Here is an 18,628-nt window from a genome sequence, read left to right as displayed (position 1 = left end):
TATATATATATAGGGATATCTTAAGAGGCTATCTTTCTTAATATTTATGCACTCTCAATGTAAAGATTTATACACGTTAGTTTATCATGTACCGTCTCTTTGTATTACTTTTATTAAAAAGTTAATGATAATAAATATGAATGATACAGTAATAATATAAAAAACTGTTATATATTAGTGCATATATTTTTTTCATGTGTTTTTTAGGTGCTGGAAAATATGTTATTGTAATAACCGAGTTTATAAAATGATGCATAGAAAATGTAAATTCTCTTATAAAGAATGATCATACAAATCTTCTGGCTAATAAATCTAATAATAAGCACTAGATGAAATGATAAAGTGAGAAAAATAAATGATAAAGGTATAATACGAAAATGATTAATAATTTAAAAATCAAATAAAGTTAATATATCTTTTACCAAACTAACTAAGATGGTGTTAACCCCATTAAATTTTCAGAAAGACCAAAATATTAAAAGTTAGATTCTTGAATACAACACTTGCTGGAAAAAACATTCCCACATAGGTTAGTTCTTTATTCATTTATAGGATATTATGAAATATTTTGGGTAAGTGCCGAAAATGCAGTTATAATTGTAGTTGTAATTGGTTTTGACAATTCTAAAAATTAATATTTAGTTATTTGTAACAATCATAGACTCATATTTAAAATCTTAGTAAAAACTACAACAAACAAAGAGACAAGGTTCAAAGTGTTTTATACAAAGTTTTTTATGTGACAAGTCTAATAGACATTTAGATTTTTTGAATTTCAATCATTACCTATTAAGAACATAAGTCATGCACTTAGACAAATATCTCTCCAACTTCATTTGTTGTATATCCAATTTGGACATCCAAAGAGACTAGTTAGATTCTTCTTCATTATTGGAGAGACAAGTTATGAGAAAATGCACTAAAAAATTAAAGGACAATGACATTTATAACCTTTAATTTTTATTAAAGTTACAATTTTAGTCTTAAAAATACACTACAAAATATAAATTGTCTAGACAAACGTGGAGTAATATAATGAATCAAATTGTCTGAATAATGAAATAGTCATATGGTACTTAACATGATTTACAATAGATATATTTTCTAAGCTAAATAAACGAATTAACACTTGTTTCATTCATAATATAAACCCTGAGAAAGTTATCTTAACTATGATCTTCATATTCGCAGCTTAAACATGATATGCCTCTAGAAAATAATATTATTTGTGAACTGTAAGGTTCTAAACTTGGTACTTTTTTTACACCAATGAAATAAATGTGACTCTATATTTGAAAATAAGTTGGTAGTATATTTTTTTTTCATAGAGGATGATTATACTTTTACATGGAGCTTCCCTAATATCACAAATACAGCCACCAAGGTTAACTTAGCCCCAATCCCAAGCCATAGAAGCAATGTATATAACCACATTAGCTATTGTTGGGAATAGAATTTCATTGGGTAATATATCCTTATCATATGTCAAAAATTTGTACTCCCAAGAATATCTTCATCTATTTGAGCAAATAATCAATCTTTTTTGGAACATGATTACTTCTTCTAATAGTATCGATTTCATGAATCGTACCCTTAATTTTTTAATTGTCCTAATGATCTAACATGACTTTATATTTCTAGATCAACATATTTGTTGATGTCATATGCCAAATTTAGTATTAGAAAAAGACAATTCTAGACGTTTCTCATATTTTTGGACTTCAATGTTGGCAATTACAAAACGTGTGTAACATTTATTCATTTATTCAAACTATGACTTCTTGCCACATGATGTCTTGTCATCATATCCTCTGACTTGTGTAGAATATATTATACTCTTTTCGTTAGTTTAATTTGACTAAAGATATTTTATAGGGTGTTAAATAATAAAAATAAAAATAAAAATATGAATAAATGATCATGTCCAACAGGCACGATCTAATGTCTTTCAAACTAAACAATTAATTAATTTTCATTCCAATTTTCATTTTAAATTAACAATTTATTTTTTACTTATTTTCTACTGCTTTTCATTCCTGAAACTTTTTTTCTATCTCTTTTATTTCCTTCCATTTCCTTTTCCCCTCTCTTTTATTTTCTTCCATTTTCCTTTACAACCAAACATATTGTAAAGCAGTTTAAAACAATGTTTGTCCAATCAACTCAAATTTTAAAGAAAAAAATGTCATAACACTAGGCAGCACCATGAAAAAGTATGCCAAGCCAAAACTTAGCCTTGGCTTATCTCTAGTTTATTTTTTATCTTTTATATTTATACATATAAAAAATTACAAATTAAATAAATAAAAAGGAGAAAAAAAATTATATATTATTTATCATACACAAAACATAATTGAATTCTCTTAGCCCAAAGCACCAAGTGTAATATACAAACATAGCCAAAGTTTAGAAAATTCAAAACTTATAAGAAAGTAAAGTGATAAGGTTGTGACAGAATTCTAAACCCATATCCAGATGAGTAAAACATGCATGCATTCATCTGATATAAGAGTAAGGAACACATCATCTTTTGTCCCAAAATGTATATTATTGTATGAATCTTTGTTTTTTTATCGGTCGTTAATATATATTTAGTTTTAGGTTTTACTTTTCTAATCAATGAAAAACAAGAAGTATATAAATTAATATAAACTTTAAGAGATGAGATGTGAGAACAAGATGTGGCAGCACGAAACCGTGAGGACCCTACATGCAATTAAAATAATGGTAAAAAATATTATCATCTTCAAAACGTGTCCTTATAAGAAGATAGAGGCATATATTCAAAGACTAGTGTTGAACACATTTATACAAAAGAATTTTTGTTTAATATATAAAATAAAATAATAATATTTATTGTTGAACGAACTATTGATTTGATCAATCTAGGGAAGTTCTGTGAAGGACTCCAATCTGAGAAACGTGTTGAAATTTTTGTAGTGTGAATAATGTACACCTTCTCAAAGTGCTGGAAGCAAGAATTACAAGACCTTGAAGATGGGTGGGTTTGGTTTCATGACACTAGTGGTTTCTACTCGGTTTGTAAAGTTAATTATGTTCTTCAAAGTGTTGATAGTAATAGTGAAGTTGACTACTTTAAAGGGTTGTGGGCTTGTAATGTTCCATCAAAGATGAGATACATAGTGTGGAGAATGTCCTTAGATGGTGTGCCAACAAGATTAAATCTTGCTAGACGCGGAGTCCTATGTGATCAAGATTCAACAAGGTGTGTGTTTTGTGATGTCATGGACAAATCCATAGACCATTTGTTTTTCACTTGTGATAAATCTTATGGTGTTTGGCAAAAACTTTACTCTTGGTTTGGTCTTGCTTCTACTATCTCCAATGATGTTAAGAGCAATTTCTTTTCTCATATGAATATGCTCTGGATGGAGAAAAAGACTAAACAACAGTGGATGTCCTTATGGTTGATGAGGAAAAAAGTTATTTTTGAGAATTTTACCTTCAACCTAGATGGGATAATGAATTTAATCTCTCTTCACTCTTGGAACCCTCTTAATGCTCGCTATCATAGTTTTTATTTCTCTTTTGTGAAGTGGGTTCTCTACCCTTAAATTTCTTTGGCTGATAAAAAAAATGTACATCTCCATTGTTTGGTGTTAAAATTAAAATTGAGTTGAACATTTTATTTATTTTTAAAAGGTTGAGAAGTAAGTCTTATATATCACCTACTCATTTTAAGAATTGTGTCCCATATATTGATTTAAAAGTTAAGGATGCACTTAAATCACATTTGATAATTTATGAAAGAAATATATTTATTATGATATTTTTTCTATTTGAATGAATATTAAATAGAATTAAACAATTTTCATTTTCCATGTTTGAAAGTCATGTTTCACGAAAGAAAGTGTCTAATAGAAACGCCTAACACACCCTATAAATTAAGGATGTAGTATTCAATTTTCCCAACAACGGAGTACAATATTATCTCTATCATGTACTCTTAATGAAACGGGCCAAGAGAGAAACAATATTTTTATGAATTATCTTACGGTTCATGTTTATGATAATAATACATTTTCTCTTACTTATTTTTATGAAAAACTTGTGATTCTAGACTTTAGAATTAGTATATTTATGATGGTTAAAACATGATGTAGTAAAGTTTACATATTATCAGTGAAGTTAACTCATATTTTTTTTTTAAGAATAATTATGAGAATGAGAGTGATAGTGTTTCATTGATCATGATTTGACCCATAAATGATGTTTTTAAAGTATTTTGGAATGTTTAGAGAACTCCAATATAATCATTTTCTTTATATTATGATAAAAGAATATTTGATAATGAATTATATTATTCAATGATATATATTTTTCCTAAATTGTGGAGACCGTGAACCATAATTGTGAAAGCTTAATATTGTTAACATGTCTTTCCACTATAAATTAAAGATGAATGAGTGTAGAGTTCAAAATGAACTAAACCAATTCAAGATTTCTTTGAAACTCGATTCATTATTTAGTTCGATAAACTTTTTTCATGAACGAAACAAGTTAAGTTAAAAATTGAGCTCGTTAAATAAATGAGCCGAACTTGAATAAAAAACAATTCAATTCATTAGGTTCTCTAATGCCACTTGATGTGAACCTTTTTTGGAAGGTTCTTATGCGCGATCTATATTGGTTGGTATTGGCCAACTCACGGTTGAATTGAGCCTTTTATGAATGAGTAAACAGTGAAATTGATTAAGTAAGATAAAAGAATATGAATTAGATTTGAGGTGATAGGGCACCATAATACTTGAGGTGTTGATAAGCCTAGGTGATGTTCGCCACAAGAACTTTTAATCTTGGTTCGGCCAAGAAGGTTTGGAGAATGCACATTGTTCTCACAAGGAATTAATACTCAATTCATTATGATTTATACTCAACTTAACTTGTTTATTTCATGGTGAAAAACATACATACACAGGCAAGCGAAACTTGGCTCCCACAGTTAAGAATAGACAAGACATTAAAGGCCTAATTCATGGTGATCCAACATAGGATACCATTTTACACAAAGGCTATTCCTACACATGCTTAATTTGGGTAACATGCGCCTAATTACAATCAAGACTAGAATCAAAGACATTAAACTTAAGGAAGAAAGCATATGATTCTTGTTGATGCTTGTGAATCTACAGCTTGGTGAAGTGAATAATATAGGATCCATTGCCTCATTGATGTCATGATTTAAGACATGAATCACATGGTGAAATTCTTGTTTTAACTTCAAGTTAAAGCTCTATAGTTGAAGAATGAATGTAGAAGGCATAGAATTCCTTTACCCACTTATACTCCACGATTAGAATTGATTCTTCTATGAACACATGGTGAAATATGAATTAAGTCACCCTTAAATGTGTCCCACAACCTAGAATTAATGAGCATATGCCATCCTCAAGAGTATAAATTCTCTCGGCCAAATGAAGTTTCTTTGTGAGCTAAATAGCCTAGGATGTCGTTGGGATGTTTTTGTTCAACAAGTCAAGACCCCAACGGCTAAAATGTGGTGTTAAACCACCATTAATGATCACATTAAGGACTCCAACATGCACTTTGAGATTCCCTCGAGCAACTCATCTCTAATAGCTCTGAATTTAACTTAGAATGCTATTTGATGAATTGTGTCCACCTGAACTATGCTCTAACAGTCCAAACATGGTGTAAAGTCACCATTAATACTCCATTTAACTCACTCACGGTCATAATCATAAATCCCATTAGCATTTCCTCTCCAACAACTCTATTAGTCTTTATTTACCTGTCGAGTAACAATATACAAAGTGAGAATGTCGTCGGTTCATGAAAAATAAAAGTTGATCCAAGCATTAAAGTGTTGGTTACACTTTCAAGCTTGTTTTAAGAACCACGAGCCATTTTTTAAAATATTCATTATTTCTTGGCAGATTTATTAAATAAAATCTAATTTTAAATATGCAAGTGTTGGTCCAAACTTGGCTCATACAATTATTATTAAAATAAAAAATGACCCACACCAAAAGTATTGGCTTGGCCTGACTCAATCAGGTTACCCCAATGCCAGGCTTGGCACGCTAGGCGCATACACCATGATCAGAAATCCTGGCCTGGCCAGTTTAGCCCAGCTTTTGGCTTAGCACATGAGGCGCCAAGCCCTTTGTCTCGGTCAGATGCGTCTGATGCGCACAAGCATGTGCCTCGGTGAGGCTTGGTGCCTAATGCACCTGACATCGTGCCACAGTCGGATTTGGCACATTGGCCAGGCCCTTGGCCTGTCTCATGCGCATGGTCTAGTCCATTTTTGGCTCGTTAAGAACCATGGACCATGATACAATTGAGCATCTTGGCAATGTTTTTTACCTGTGCTCTAGTCATTGAGCCACGCATGCCTTCAAGACCATCATAGTCAAGCTTGGTCTCCTTGGATATTGCATCAAGGTCGGTTTGTAAGTCTGATAAAAGAGGAAGATTAAGAATTAATTCATTGTTCTTGTAGAGAATTTGAATTTTGTGGGATATTGTATAAATATACTATTTGAGACAATGAGTTGGTAAAATGTCTAGAAGTTTCGGTCTATAATGCAATGCCTAGAAGTTGAAAATTTGAAGACAAAAGATCGAATTGTAGTAGCTACTAAAGAATTAGAGTGAGTCAATGAGTTGGTAAAAAACATGTCGGGTTTTCCAAAACAAACATTTGATTTGGAAAATGATGTTAGAGATGATGATGATTGTGATGTTGAAAATCTCATCACTTCTAAGATAAAAGATCGTTCAAAAGGATCAAGACCAAAATGGAGAGTTGAAGTTGCAAAAAAGTCACGTCGTTGTCACTTTCCTAATTGTGGTGGAACGAATCATGACTCAAGAAATTGTCCAAACAAAAGGAAAAAAGGCTCATTTTTGAGTTCTCAATCTCCTAAGTAATTGATAGTGTTTTATTTAACTTCATTAATTGAAGTCCAAATGTAAACAAAATGTGCTTAGTTTTGCATCTACAACTTAGTTTTGTGAAAATGAATTTAAACAATATTGTTTTACATCAATTGTGCTTAATTTTGTGAACATTTATTTGTTAATGTTGTTTTGCACCTATTGTACTTAGTTTTGTGCTTTAGGAATAGTAGTAGTAAACTTGTCCTCAATATTATCCTCGAGTTTTCTGATGGTTGGGCAAAGGTGGTGACTCTTAGCGGTTAGGCGAGAGAATAGTGGTCATTGGTGCTTAATGGCGATAATGATAAAAGTGTAATGGTGGTGTGATATGATCGAAGGTGGTGGTCCTGACGGCTGGGCGGAAGATTGATAAGGGCGACACATGGGATTAAGGTGGTTTCAGATGAGGAGAGAATGTTAGGGTTTAGAAATTTGAGAATCAATAAAATGAGGAGTGAGATTGAAGTTTAGGAGTGTGAGGTGAAAGAAAATTAATTTACAAAAACACGCATTTCATTAAAACATCTTTTAATAAAGCATATAAGGTTTTTTGGTCCAAAATTTTTGGTACACATTGCTAACATTTACGTAACTGAAAAAACACATTCCTCATATTATATCTACGCAAATAGATTTTGTAGGTGTTCAACCACAAAAATAGCATTAATTAGTAAATGTGAATGCCAAATTTTGTTGGACCATTTTTTACATAGCAAATATATAATTTTTAAAAATAAATAAATAAACAACAAACAAAAAGTTGGAAGGGTATTCTGATTAATTTTTTGGTTTTATATAGTTAAATAATTGTTTTTATCAATTTATGAGTATCACAATAATTTTTTGGATTTTATAGAATAAATTAAAGACTAAATTACACTGACACCCCCGAGTTTTAGTGAAATTACACAAACCACCCCTCACTTTTCTACACCTACACGAACCCCTCATTTTTATACTTTATTACACTGACCACTCCTGCATGAGAAATAAGTGTAATTTTGTGAACAAAAAATGTGATAAATGCAATTAAGTTAAACAAAATATGATATATTGTGGAGACAAATCCAAATAATATATGAGTCGATACATCTTTATTATTTTTGGTTCGTTACGATATAGTATAAAAGTGATTTAAACAATATCTTTTTAGAATTGTTGATGCATTTTGTAACAAAAAATAATAAAGATACATTAATTTATATATTATTTGGATTTTTCTCACAATATACATGTTTTGTTTAACTTAATTGCATTTATCACATTTTTTGTTTAAAAGATTACACTTATTTCTCATGCAGGACTTGTCAGTGTAATGAAAGTATAAAAACAATGGGAGGTTTGTGTAGGTGTAGAAAAGTCAGGGGTAATTTGTATAATTTCACGAAAACTTAGGGAGTGTCAGTATAATTAACTCTAAATTAAATAAAGATTTGTTTGTCGAAAATTTGTTTTCTGGTAATTTTTGAAATTAAATGAAATATTATTATCCTACAAAAGTTTTTTTTTGTAAATATTATCTGTAAAAATATTTCTATGATGAAAAAACGTTTCTAGATTTCTATGAACAAATTTTAACCCATTTGACTATTGTATTATTAATTATAGTATAAACTTTTTGGTTAGCAATAGTTTTGTTTTAATCAATTCATTAGTTTCAGAAATCACTATAAAACCTTTGGTTATCGGTAATTTTGTTTTAGTAAATAACATTTTTAATTCAATATTTAATACATATGTTACGAAACATCCTATAAATATCAGCTAGAAATTAAAATTTGGGGGAGAAAAAAGAAAGAGAACTAATCAGAAGTAAAAAAAACCAACCAAAGCCAAAACAATTGCCTCGAATTTCGCGTAGATTTTGTGCCTTCGGATCTGAGCCAAGCCACAGTCGCCAGAAGAATCAACAAGCATCAAAAAGTGTTTCATCTAAAAAAAGTTATCAACCACCAGTTTCTGAAAATTAAATGTGTCATTCCATGAGTCAGGCGCTGAGTGGCTAATGTTTTTTATGCCAATGGCATGTCTTGACTCTTCGTTCATTCGCTGTTGATGATCGATAGATCAAATCATTGACATGTAGACTTGTTTGGTGGTCATCACCTAGCTAGCCAATTCTTGTCTGACATGTGTCATGCTAGTGACACGTGTTGGGTTCATTGTCGACACTAGCAACACGATTTAGTGTTTCAATCATATTTTTTTCCTCTCAAACTGAGTAAATAAGTGATTGTTGTTTATTAATATTACATTTGTTATCTCTTGAGACACAAGACTGATCATGACAATGTTTCTCTTTTCTTTTAACCATATTAATTATTCAAAAAATGATTTACTAGAAAAATATTAATTTGTGAAATTAATAGTACAGTTACAACTCATGTCATATCTTACTTTTTTTTCTCCAAATTGTGAAGCATTTAAAAACGTTAGTATCACCTCTTCCATTTTTCTAAGCGGAAAACAGTTAATGGCAAATACAATCATTTTACTATTAATTCTATTTCAATTAATTAAATTAATTCTCTTCAATGTTATTAATGAAAATTTACTTGAGAATTTAATAGTGTAGTTACCTCTCAAAGTTGTATATTAATTTCTGCTTTTAGTTGAGAAACAATTATGACCATTAGTACAATTTGAGACATTTACTTTTAGTTCACATAATAAAAAACTAACTTTTTTACCTTTGATTTTAATAGTTAGTTTCAATTACATAAATTAAGGGTATAATTTGGGTTATGCAATTAGTGAGAGTACTATTTTAATACTAATATCTTCGTTATTATGTAATCATTCATAAGCAATATATTACACACTATTCATAATATTATTTTATCATGATTGATAATTCTTGGTACATAATTGACTTTGTTTGACATGATTTAACGTTTTAGAATTTATTAGACTTCCTAAAATGAGTTAATTTGAGATTATTTGGTCTGATTAAATCTATTACCATTTTCATATCATATTTGGCACCAATGTCATTTTGGGCATTATAGAAATAGAAAACGTATGTTAAAGTGAAGATTGTATTTGTTAATTTAAGAGTTTTTAATTATAATTTCATTTTGGGTTTTGAGCCCATTGTTTTGGGTCCATTTTTGGTTTTAATCATTTAGGAGTAGGAAATCTGAATTCCATTCCATTATAACAAACTTTTACATTTTACATTTTATATTTCACTTTCATTTTTCCCATCTTTTTACTATGCTAGGGTTTTGTTTTGCTTTTTTCATTTTCGACTTTTAATGAAACTACTTACACAACTACAAGATTTTAGTTACCTTGATAGCTACAAGTTCACAACTGCAAGCTAGTTTGTAGAAGAAAATCTATTTATTTTATCTTTAATATGAAATGTGAGAGTTGAAGTGTTATGGCTATGACTTTGCATACTAGTGTATGCTAGAGCTAATCACAATAAAAAATCACTTTAATAAATATAATCTAATTATTTTTAATGTAAAACTTTAGTCTCTTAACTTTACTTGTGTTAACATGTTCATTAAACTTTTATCATATTTCTCTTTCTTATCATGCATGTCATGTGTCACATATCTCTTTCTAATCATGTGAATACTAAGGGTTTTTTCATTGCTTAATTAGAAGATGGTTTCCTAAATAATATTTTCTTATCTATTCATTTCTCCATTTTGTCTAATATTATAAAATACTTCCATTGTAGTGAGGTGTTAAGATTAAGGAATATAAGCAGGTTGAGAAAGAAACATGAAAGGTAAAAGAAGTTCCAATAAGAGAAGAATAATTCATTTATTCCTCTTTTTGAGGAAAATGAAGAAATTTATGAGAACAATGAGGAGGTTAAAGAAGTTTCGAATGTAAAATTTATATACTGATAGTATAAAAAATTATGTATTAAGTATAATATGTACATAAGATTAGTGTAAATGTTAATATATAATCATTATATTTTTTATCATTTATTTCTGTTAGTTTTCTAAGAGTCATGATGATTAAATATGAATGGTGAATAATATAATGAAAATATATAAAAATACATATATTAACAAATCTTTTCCTCAATTTAATTTGCTTTCTAGAAATATGAATATAGTTTATTCTATGTTGTATTTATATTTTTTGGAATTAAAAATGTTAATATTAATATTATATTAACATGTGGAGTGAAATTGTTGTAGATGTAGAAAATTTACTAAATCTATTGCCATGTATGCCCTTACCTTTATCTCTTAACGCGGTTTCATTCCTACCTTTAGCAAAAATCTTGTCATCAATTTTTTTATAGGAAAGTCTTTGACCTAGAGGAAATAAAGGGGCATGCATCTTTTATAATAAAACTATAAACTTCAAATCTAACTCACCTAAACTTTTAATACTTTGATATTAAGAAAAGTGCTGTGAAAATATTATTACTATTAACTAAAGGAAAAGTGATTCTTTAATATTGGAACTCTTAAGATGAGTAGAGTTTAATAAATGCCTCAAAAAAGTGTTTCTTATTTGAAAAAGAGAGAAAAATGTATGGTTGAGATTGTATGAATTTTATGCATTGTCACTACATTGTCTATTATTGATGTTTAGTCAGTGTTGACTTTTCAGAAAAAAAAGTAATCTAAAGAATAATAAATGATACAATACCTATGTATAAATCTTTATAATGATATTGAATAGATTTTACACTCTTTTAAAAATTCAAACTCCAATTTAGTTTAGGATTTAATATGTATACAATTATATTGTAAGTGTTTTTTACACTTTCAACAAATCATCTACCATTCATATATTAACTACTATTGACTTTTAAACAAAAGTAATACAAACCAATGATAAATGGTATGTCGATAATATAAAAAACTGTATAATATCAGTGCATAAATTTTAAATTCTTTAGTTTAACTTGATGTGATGTGGCTTCCCATACCCGTTGACCTAAATTTTAATATTTTATTTTAATTGAACAAGCTATATCTAAGAAAATATTAAAATCTAAACAACAATTGAGATGACTTTTTACTTTATTTAAATCTTATGTTTTTGACATATTTTATGGCTTTAATTTTCATTTAAAAAATTAAGTAGTGATAGGCCAATTGTGTAAAGAAATTTATGACTTTGTTTGGCACATCTATTTATTTGATGTTTATAAGCAATGATCTATTTTTTTGATAGGCCACTATTTATTATAAATATCTTTTTCTATCGTGATAATAAATATCTTAAGGAGATTGGTTATAGAAATAGAAATATATATTGAAAACATTTAAAATCTAAATCTTTATGTTTTTTTTCCTTTTTCCAAGTTGTGGAGGACTACAACTTCTCCTCAAATTTGGTCAACTTTGCAAGGCAGTGTGAATCTTGAGAATATGAATGATTTTCATTGACCGAGGGACAAATGTATGTTTTTGTACTTGTTTTTAGTAGCAAAAGTGTAATTTCATCATAATCAAAATGATATATATGTTATTATAAATTGCATTTTCCTTTATTTTTTGAAGCATTTGCCTATCTATTAATAGAGAAGATCTTAACTAAATTTACAAGATAAAATTAATCTCCAACTAGTGGTGCTGTCTCACACCTAATTATACAATTAATTCATATTTTTTTTCCTTTCCTTTACTTATTTTGGTGCTTTCCTTCAATTGCAAGGAACATTACATTATTCTATTTTTATTCAGATCATCATCTTCTATCAAAAAATTATGCTCCAATATGAAAAGGACAGTAATTGGTGGAAGAAGCAACCACTTTTTTGACATTTTAATCATATCATTCTCAAAGCCAATGGTTATGGTCCTCATTCCAGAAATTTGACACTTGAGATGATAATGAGATTTCTATTAATTTTGACAATTCTACAATCTTAACATATTCACGTCTGTACTAATTATGGATTGTAAATACCTAATTTTATCTACCTCATAAAAAATTAAAACAGTTGTTTTACACAAAATATACTTTAAACAAAATAAATATGTATTTATTTTCAAAAATAAAATTAAAAATTAAAAAAATAAGGTTCTTGAAGTTGAAAGCCAAACTGATCCCTTTGTTTTCTTTTAAGTAAATTATATAAATAAAATATAAGTGATATAATTAACTGTATAAACACTAAGATTGTTACACATTTTTTATTTAATAAAAAATATTTTCGGAATTTGATATAAAATAAATAAATATTGGTCAAAAATATAGTATATAAATATTATATATTTAATTTTTTTTTATAAAATATAATTAATCAAGGAAATGTTCTAACATACATTATATTCTATCCTACAAAATGTATCAATTCATGTGTCGTCACATTCGATTGGTTATAAAAACATTTAATTATTAAACTTTTAATTTAAATATATTTTTTCCAACCAATCATAATAAATGACACATGAAGTAACACATTTTTTTACGATAGAATATGTACTCTCATTATGCTCTATGAAGTCAATTCCTTGCCCAAAGAATCTGACTAACAAGAATTCTCTTTATTAATGGAGAGGTAAATACCTGTTTTTATTTGTGTTTTTTATGGCATAATTTTTATTTCATTATATGGAGAATGGTAAAACTATTTTCCTATTTTATTTTTGTCCTTGTTTTTATAATACTTGCATTTATTAATGAAGAGGATCCCAACTCAAATATGACATGTTTCTTGTTTTAACCTTCCTTTTTTATGTTAATGTTGTTTTAATCATAAATATTATGATTAAGTATTAAATAGCAAATAAAGTATAATTTTCTATATAAAATAAATTTATTTAACATCAAGTAGTAACAAATGTCACTTAATAATAATGAACAATTAATAAATGATGATCTTAGAAAAAATATCAGGAATAAAACATAATTTCTTTTTATAGCAACAAATTAGCATACTTTTTTCTATAATTAAATAAATATTACTATTAATTAAAAATAACCGCAACTTCTTACTATAATTAAAAATAAAAATTAACAAAATCATTTGCTTTGGAACAAAATTTCCATATGAAATTTGTTACTATCATTTATTAAGCATCTAATTTATGAGTTAAATATAAAAGGAGAAGGATTATTGTATCACTTCTCGTCTTTATATTATCTTCGAATGATTGTATAATGATATTTCTATTCTTTTGATTTAATTCCTAATAAAAAATTAAAAGTATTTCTCTCAACTAAGTTAATTATTGAAAGCAACAATAATCATAGCAAAAATTATTTATCTCTAATAAATGTTGAATATAATAAATAAATAAATATTTTACTTTAAAAAACAAATGTAAAAATGACTAATCACCTCAAGGGGATAAAAGGTCCTTAATGATGATTTATTTTCTTCAATTCTTCATTTGAATGATTGTGTTATACCGCTTCTGCTCTTAATTAAAATAGTCAACTAATAAACAATTTTCTAAAGAATTACATAGCCTTAATTTCATATTACTCATAGGAACACATATGAGCAAAAAGTTATCTTGTGAGAAACAACAACAAAACAATAAATAAAATTTGTCTCTTATTCAATAATTAATTAAATAACTAAATAACCTTTAAGCTATAAAATAAATTATACAATTTAGTGAGGATATCACTTAGAATGAGCAGGTAACGTACTAGTATTTATTTATTTATTTTTTTTATTGTGTAACCAACTCTCGTATATGAATATTAAACACAAAGTCCAATATAATTCAAGAATTAGACTTAAAAGATTTTTCTATATTTAGTATAAAAAAATTTAATAGTGACCCTAAAACAAAAAATGGAAGCATGAGATAGATTAAAATTAATTAAAACCTTGAAAGTCATACAAATTAATGAAGTATTTGACAATTTTCTTTCTATTCCAAACAAAACAACGTGCACTTTGCTGCTTTTGGTTTTTCCTTTTCTTATTATTGACTCTGTCTTCTTTTCTCAAAAATCTTCACCTTCTCCCTCTTTGTCTGTTCTAAATAATAAACTACCAAACCCCATTATTCTATTACACTTGTTCTCTATTGGGTTCTCTTTCATTGCTGCAAAACCAAAAAAAAACTGGTCATTTTTTCTGGTTATTGTTGTTGGTTTTTTTTTGAGATATGTGTCCTTTAAGGTTCATCTTGGTGTTCTTCTCCGCCGTGTTGGCTGGTTATTTTGCATGGAGGACGGTGCGTTCCACGCCGGAGATTGACTTGGCTTCCGGTGGCTCAGCTTTGGAGAAAGATGACAAGAAGGAAGGTTTTGATATGAAAAAGGTACCCTCATAATCATGTTTCTAAAATACACCATGATTATTCTTAATTCTTAGGTATTTGATAATTTTTTCTTGTTTACCTCCTTATTTATCAATCAAAAGTTTATAAAAATCAAAATTAAAATCTTCATTGTTAATACAAAGATGGTAAATCGAAACTTCAACTGTCAACAAGGTGTTGGTGGTCTAGTATCGTTAAATCGCAGAAATATCAAAATGTCAAGGTTGTCGGGAGAGGTAGCTACACACCCAATAGAAATTAGTTTCTTACCTTTAGGATGAGAGAATATCCTTCGTACTAACAAAAAAAATCGGAGCTTGGTTACCTTACTTAAAACCTATGATAAGAAGTATAGATAGACAATTAGAAGAACACCCTACCCTACTACCCCTTTGTTTTGTTTCAATCTTTGCTTGTTCAACATGATAATGTTTGTTTGGGTGTTCAGATGGTTCAAAATGGATTCTGGGTTTTTGTTGATATGGCAAGTGGGAGATATCTGTGGAGGAATTTGAGGTCCAACAACAATGCTATCGACGAATTAAAGAGCTCTTAGGACACCCTACACACGGATCACATGTCTTCAACAATGTCCTGTTCCATATTTCGAGTCAATCAGTGTCCCCAATCTTTTGTTTTTGGATCCCCAACGATTGTGTTTCAGATATTTATAAATTCTAGTCTTCCCTCTTTTCTTTTTCGATAATTATGGGTTGAAGAATACTTGATATATAAGGGGTATTCAATGTTTGTTTTCCAATGCTTTATGTCTCATCATCTTAGATTTGATTTTTCCCTTTAATGCCGAATGCTTCACACAATAACTCTGAATGATGCATAGTCATTGTTTACCATAGGACATGATGCACTTATAATATGAGGGTGAAAATCCTAATTGCATCACACTACAATTATGGTATGACACCGAAGTATAATGATGTGAAATGCATTAGACTACATTTTGGCTATATCGAATCATATAGAATTAAAAGATATTTTTTAATCACAAAATAATTTACACCGCAATAATCATAATCCATATCACAACTACAATAATAACAACAAATGCAACTGTGACAAGAATAGTGACCATAACTGTGATTTAAAACATTGGTATGTGGCTACATTAAAATTTGCCTAACCTTTTTAAGAAGTATGCAGGCTTAGAACACCTTCAAAAAAATCAACATGGACTACAACATTTATTCACATTTATTAGAACTTATGGCAATTGCAGAATTAGAGTCTTTATATTTTGATCAAATAGCTTAATTGAAACTTAGACAAGTTTTAGCAGAGCAATCAGGGAAATGTTGTATAACACTAACTGATGCATCCATAAGACCATAATTTTAGCAATATCATATATTATTAATAATATGCAATATTATCCAAATAATGGGATGCTAAAGTATGTTACAACTTAACAATGATTTATTGTCCTAAACCATGTTCCAAATCATGTCTCAGAAATTTGTTATTTTTTCTTCTTCTGTTTTTACTTCATTATCATTAGTGCGATACTGATTTGGGACGGTTCCGGAGAGCAAATCCTTCTTCATAAGACTGTAAATACATAAAGAAACATTACATTCAAATCAGAGCCCTTGCAAATTAATTCTTAAAACAAAATTGGAGATAAAAATAAATTTATATCTTTAAAAGTGGTCCAATGTACTTATTGAGTAAGAAGAGATAAATATATACAATCTTATTTTAGATATATACAACTTTATTATAGATTAGATGACAAACAACTTAACTGTTGGGCCGAGCAGGTGAATATGACGATTGCTTGAGTCATATGCACGAGGGATCCTTTTGAACAATTCAGCTGCATGTGAATCCTTGGAAATAGCAGGATGATACTGTACAGGCACACACAGCGGAATAATATATGACATTTGGTTGCTCAAGGTTATATATTATATTAGTATGAAGGGAAGATGACTATTGAAAGATAATTTATTTTAAGAAAAATTCGCAAAATCCCTTAAACTTTATACATTTTGCAAGTAATTATTATAAAGTATAAACTATTTTTTTGTTATAATTATCCATTAAACTTTAATTGTTGGTAAAATTGGTTTTTGTATAAAAATAATATTAAATTACTACTAATGACAAATTTTCAATTATGCATTTTTTTTATGTTGGCTGTAATATTATTATTATTATTTAATTTAAAAATTTGTATATACAAATATTAATTTATTATCTCTTTTTAACTCTAAAATTTATTTTTTCAACCAATTTGTATTTTAAACAGTTTCTTCCAGCCATCCACCCTAACTAACATGCACTATTGCTAACGGACAAATTGATATTGCAATTATCAAATGGTGTTGCAAAAAATACAGAGTAAAAGGTACTCACAATGACTTGTTAGATATTAATCTTCTAACTAAAATTCATCATTTTAAGTTATTGTTCAAAGGATTGCTTGTTTGATGATAGAAATATAATTCAAGATTGTAATACAATGATAAAAGGACCGAACTTCATACTTACTATCCGTACACACATGATTCTTAAAGTAGAATCTTTTAGTAATGATTATTTCATGCAATGACCTGAAAATTACTAAAAACTATTGTTTTAGTCAACTTATACATGCAACAAAACTTTATGTCTAAGCTTTATATAAAATTATCAATTGTTGAGTTATGCAAGTTCAAAATAACGCAAGCAAGAGACTAAACAATTTATTCAATAACCATGTAATAAGATGAGCAAACTTATAGCAAGTATTAAGCAAATATAAGAACTCAAAATAATCAAGACTTCATAGATGAATTAGTGTGCATATATCAAGCATATTTTACGTTCAATACCAACAAGGGTTTTAGCTACTCATGTTCACTAGGTGTAAGTAAGATATGGATAAAACACTACTAATGAGATGGTAAAACCACACACAAATGAGCATAGATTAACATATCTAATACTTACACATTCATCCGATGACTAAAATGAACTAAACTACCCTAAAAACTCATAAAAGAAGTATTACACATTAATATTAAAAAGTATGTGTCTAATAGCTTGAGTTGGAAGTCATTAAATAGTGTCTATATATTGGTTTTTACACTCAACACACTGTTTGTGCAATGGATGCAACCTCTAGTTGGCTATGCGCGACCTTTTAGCACACCAGCTTACGCTGGGCGTACCTCCTTGCGCTCAGCACACCATCCATTGTATTGAGCGTGACTACATGCGTTGAGCATATGAGTTTCATAGCCTAAATGTTGAATTTCGAAATTTGAGTTCGCTAGGCACTAAGGGCTGCTATTTTTGCGGAGCGTATTCATTTGAGTTGATTAAGTAGTTAAAGTACTGTAAAAAGAATGTATAATATATGATCAATTGACACTTAACAACTCTCCCAAACTTAGAACCTTGTTTATTCTCAAACAAGAGTCCACATAAAGATTTTTCAAACAAAAACATGTTTGAGTTTTCAAGTAGGACTTACACATCAA

General features: G+C 28.6%; 1 protein-coding gene across 1 annotated transcript; it reads left to right on the top strand.

The window, feature by feature from the left end:
- Positions 14,778-15,897, top strand: LOC109335321. Its single transcript, XM_019571458.1, has 3 exons — positions 14,778-15,143; positions 15,592-15,705; positions 15,766-15,897. Exons 1-2 carry the CDS (start codon positions 14,988-14,990, stop codon positions 15,697-15,699), a joined length of 264 nt encoding a protein of 87 aa, XP_019427003.1. The 5' UTR covers positions 14,778-14,987; the 3' UTR covers positions 15,700-15,705; positions 15,766-15,897.

The sequence above is a fragment of the Lupinus angustifolius genome, chromosome LG20 (assembly GCF_001865875.1).
Source record: "Lupinus angustifolius cultivar Tanjil chromosome LG20, LupAngTanjil_v1.0, whole genome shotgun sequence".
Lineage (NCBI taxonomy): Eukaryota > Viridiplantae > Streptophyta > Magnoliopsida > Fabales > Fabaceae > Lupinus > Lupinus angustifolius.
Note: the sequence above shows the minus strand (reverse complement) of the source record. Positions and strands in the feature narration are given on the sequence as shown.

Bases quoted from the DNA above. Each gene is read 5' to 3' on its own strand.
- LOC109335321 (XM_019571458.1), top strand. From the start codon at position 14,988: ATGTGTCCTTTAAGGTTCATCTTGGTGTTCTTCTCCGCCGTGTTGGCT. The intron at 15,144-15,591 runs GTACCCTCATAA...TTGGGTGTTCAG, and splicing joins AAGGTTTTGATATGAAAAAG to ATGGTTCAAAATGGATTCTG.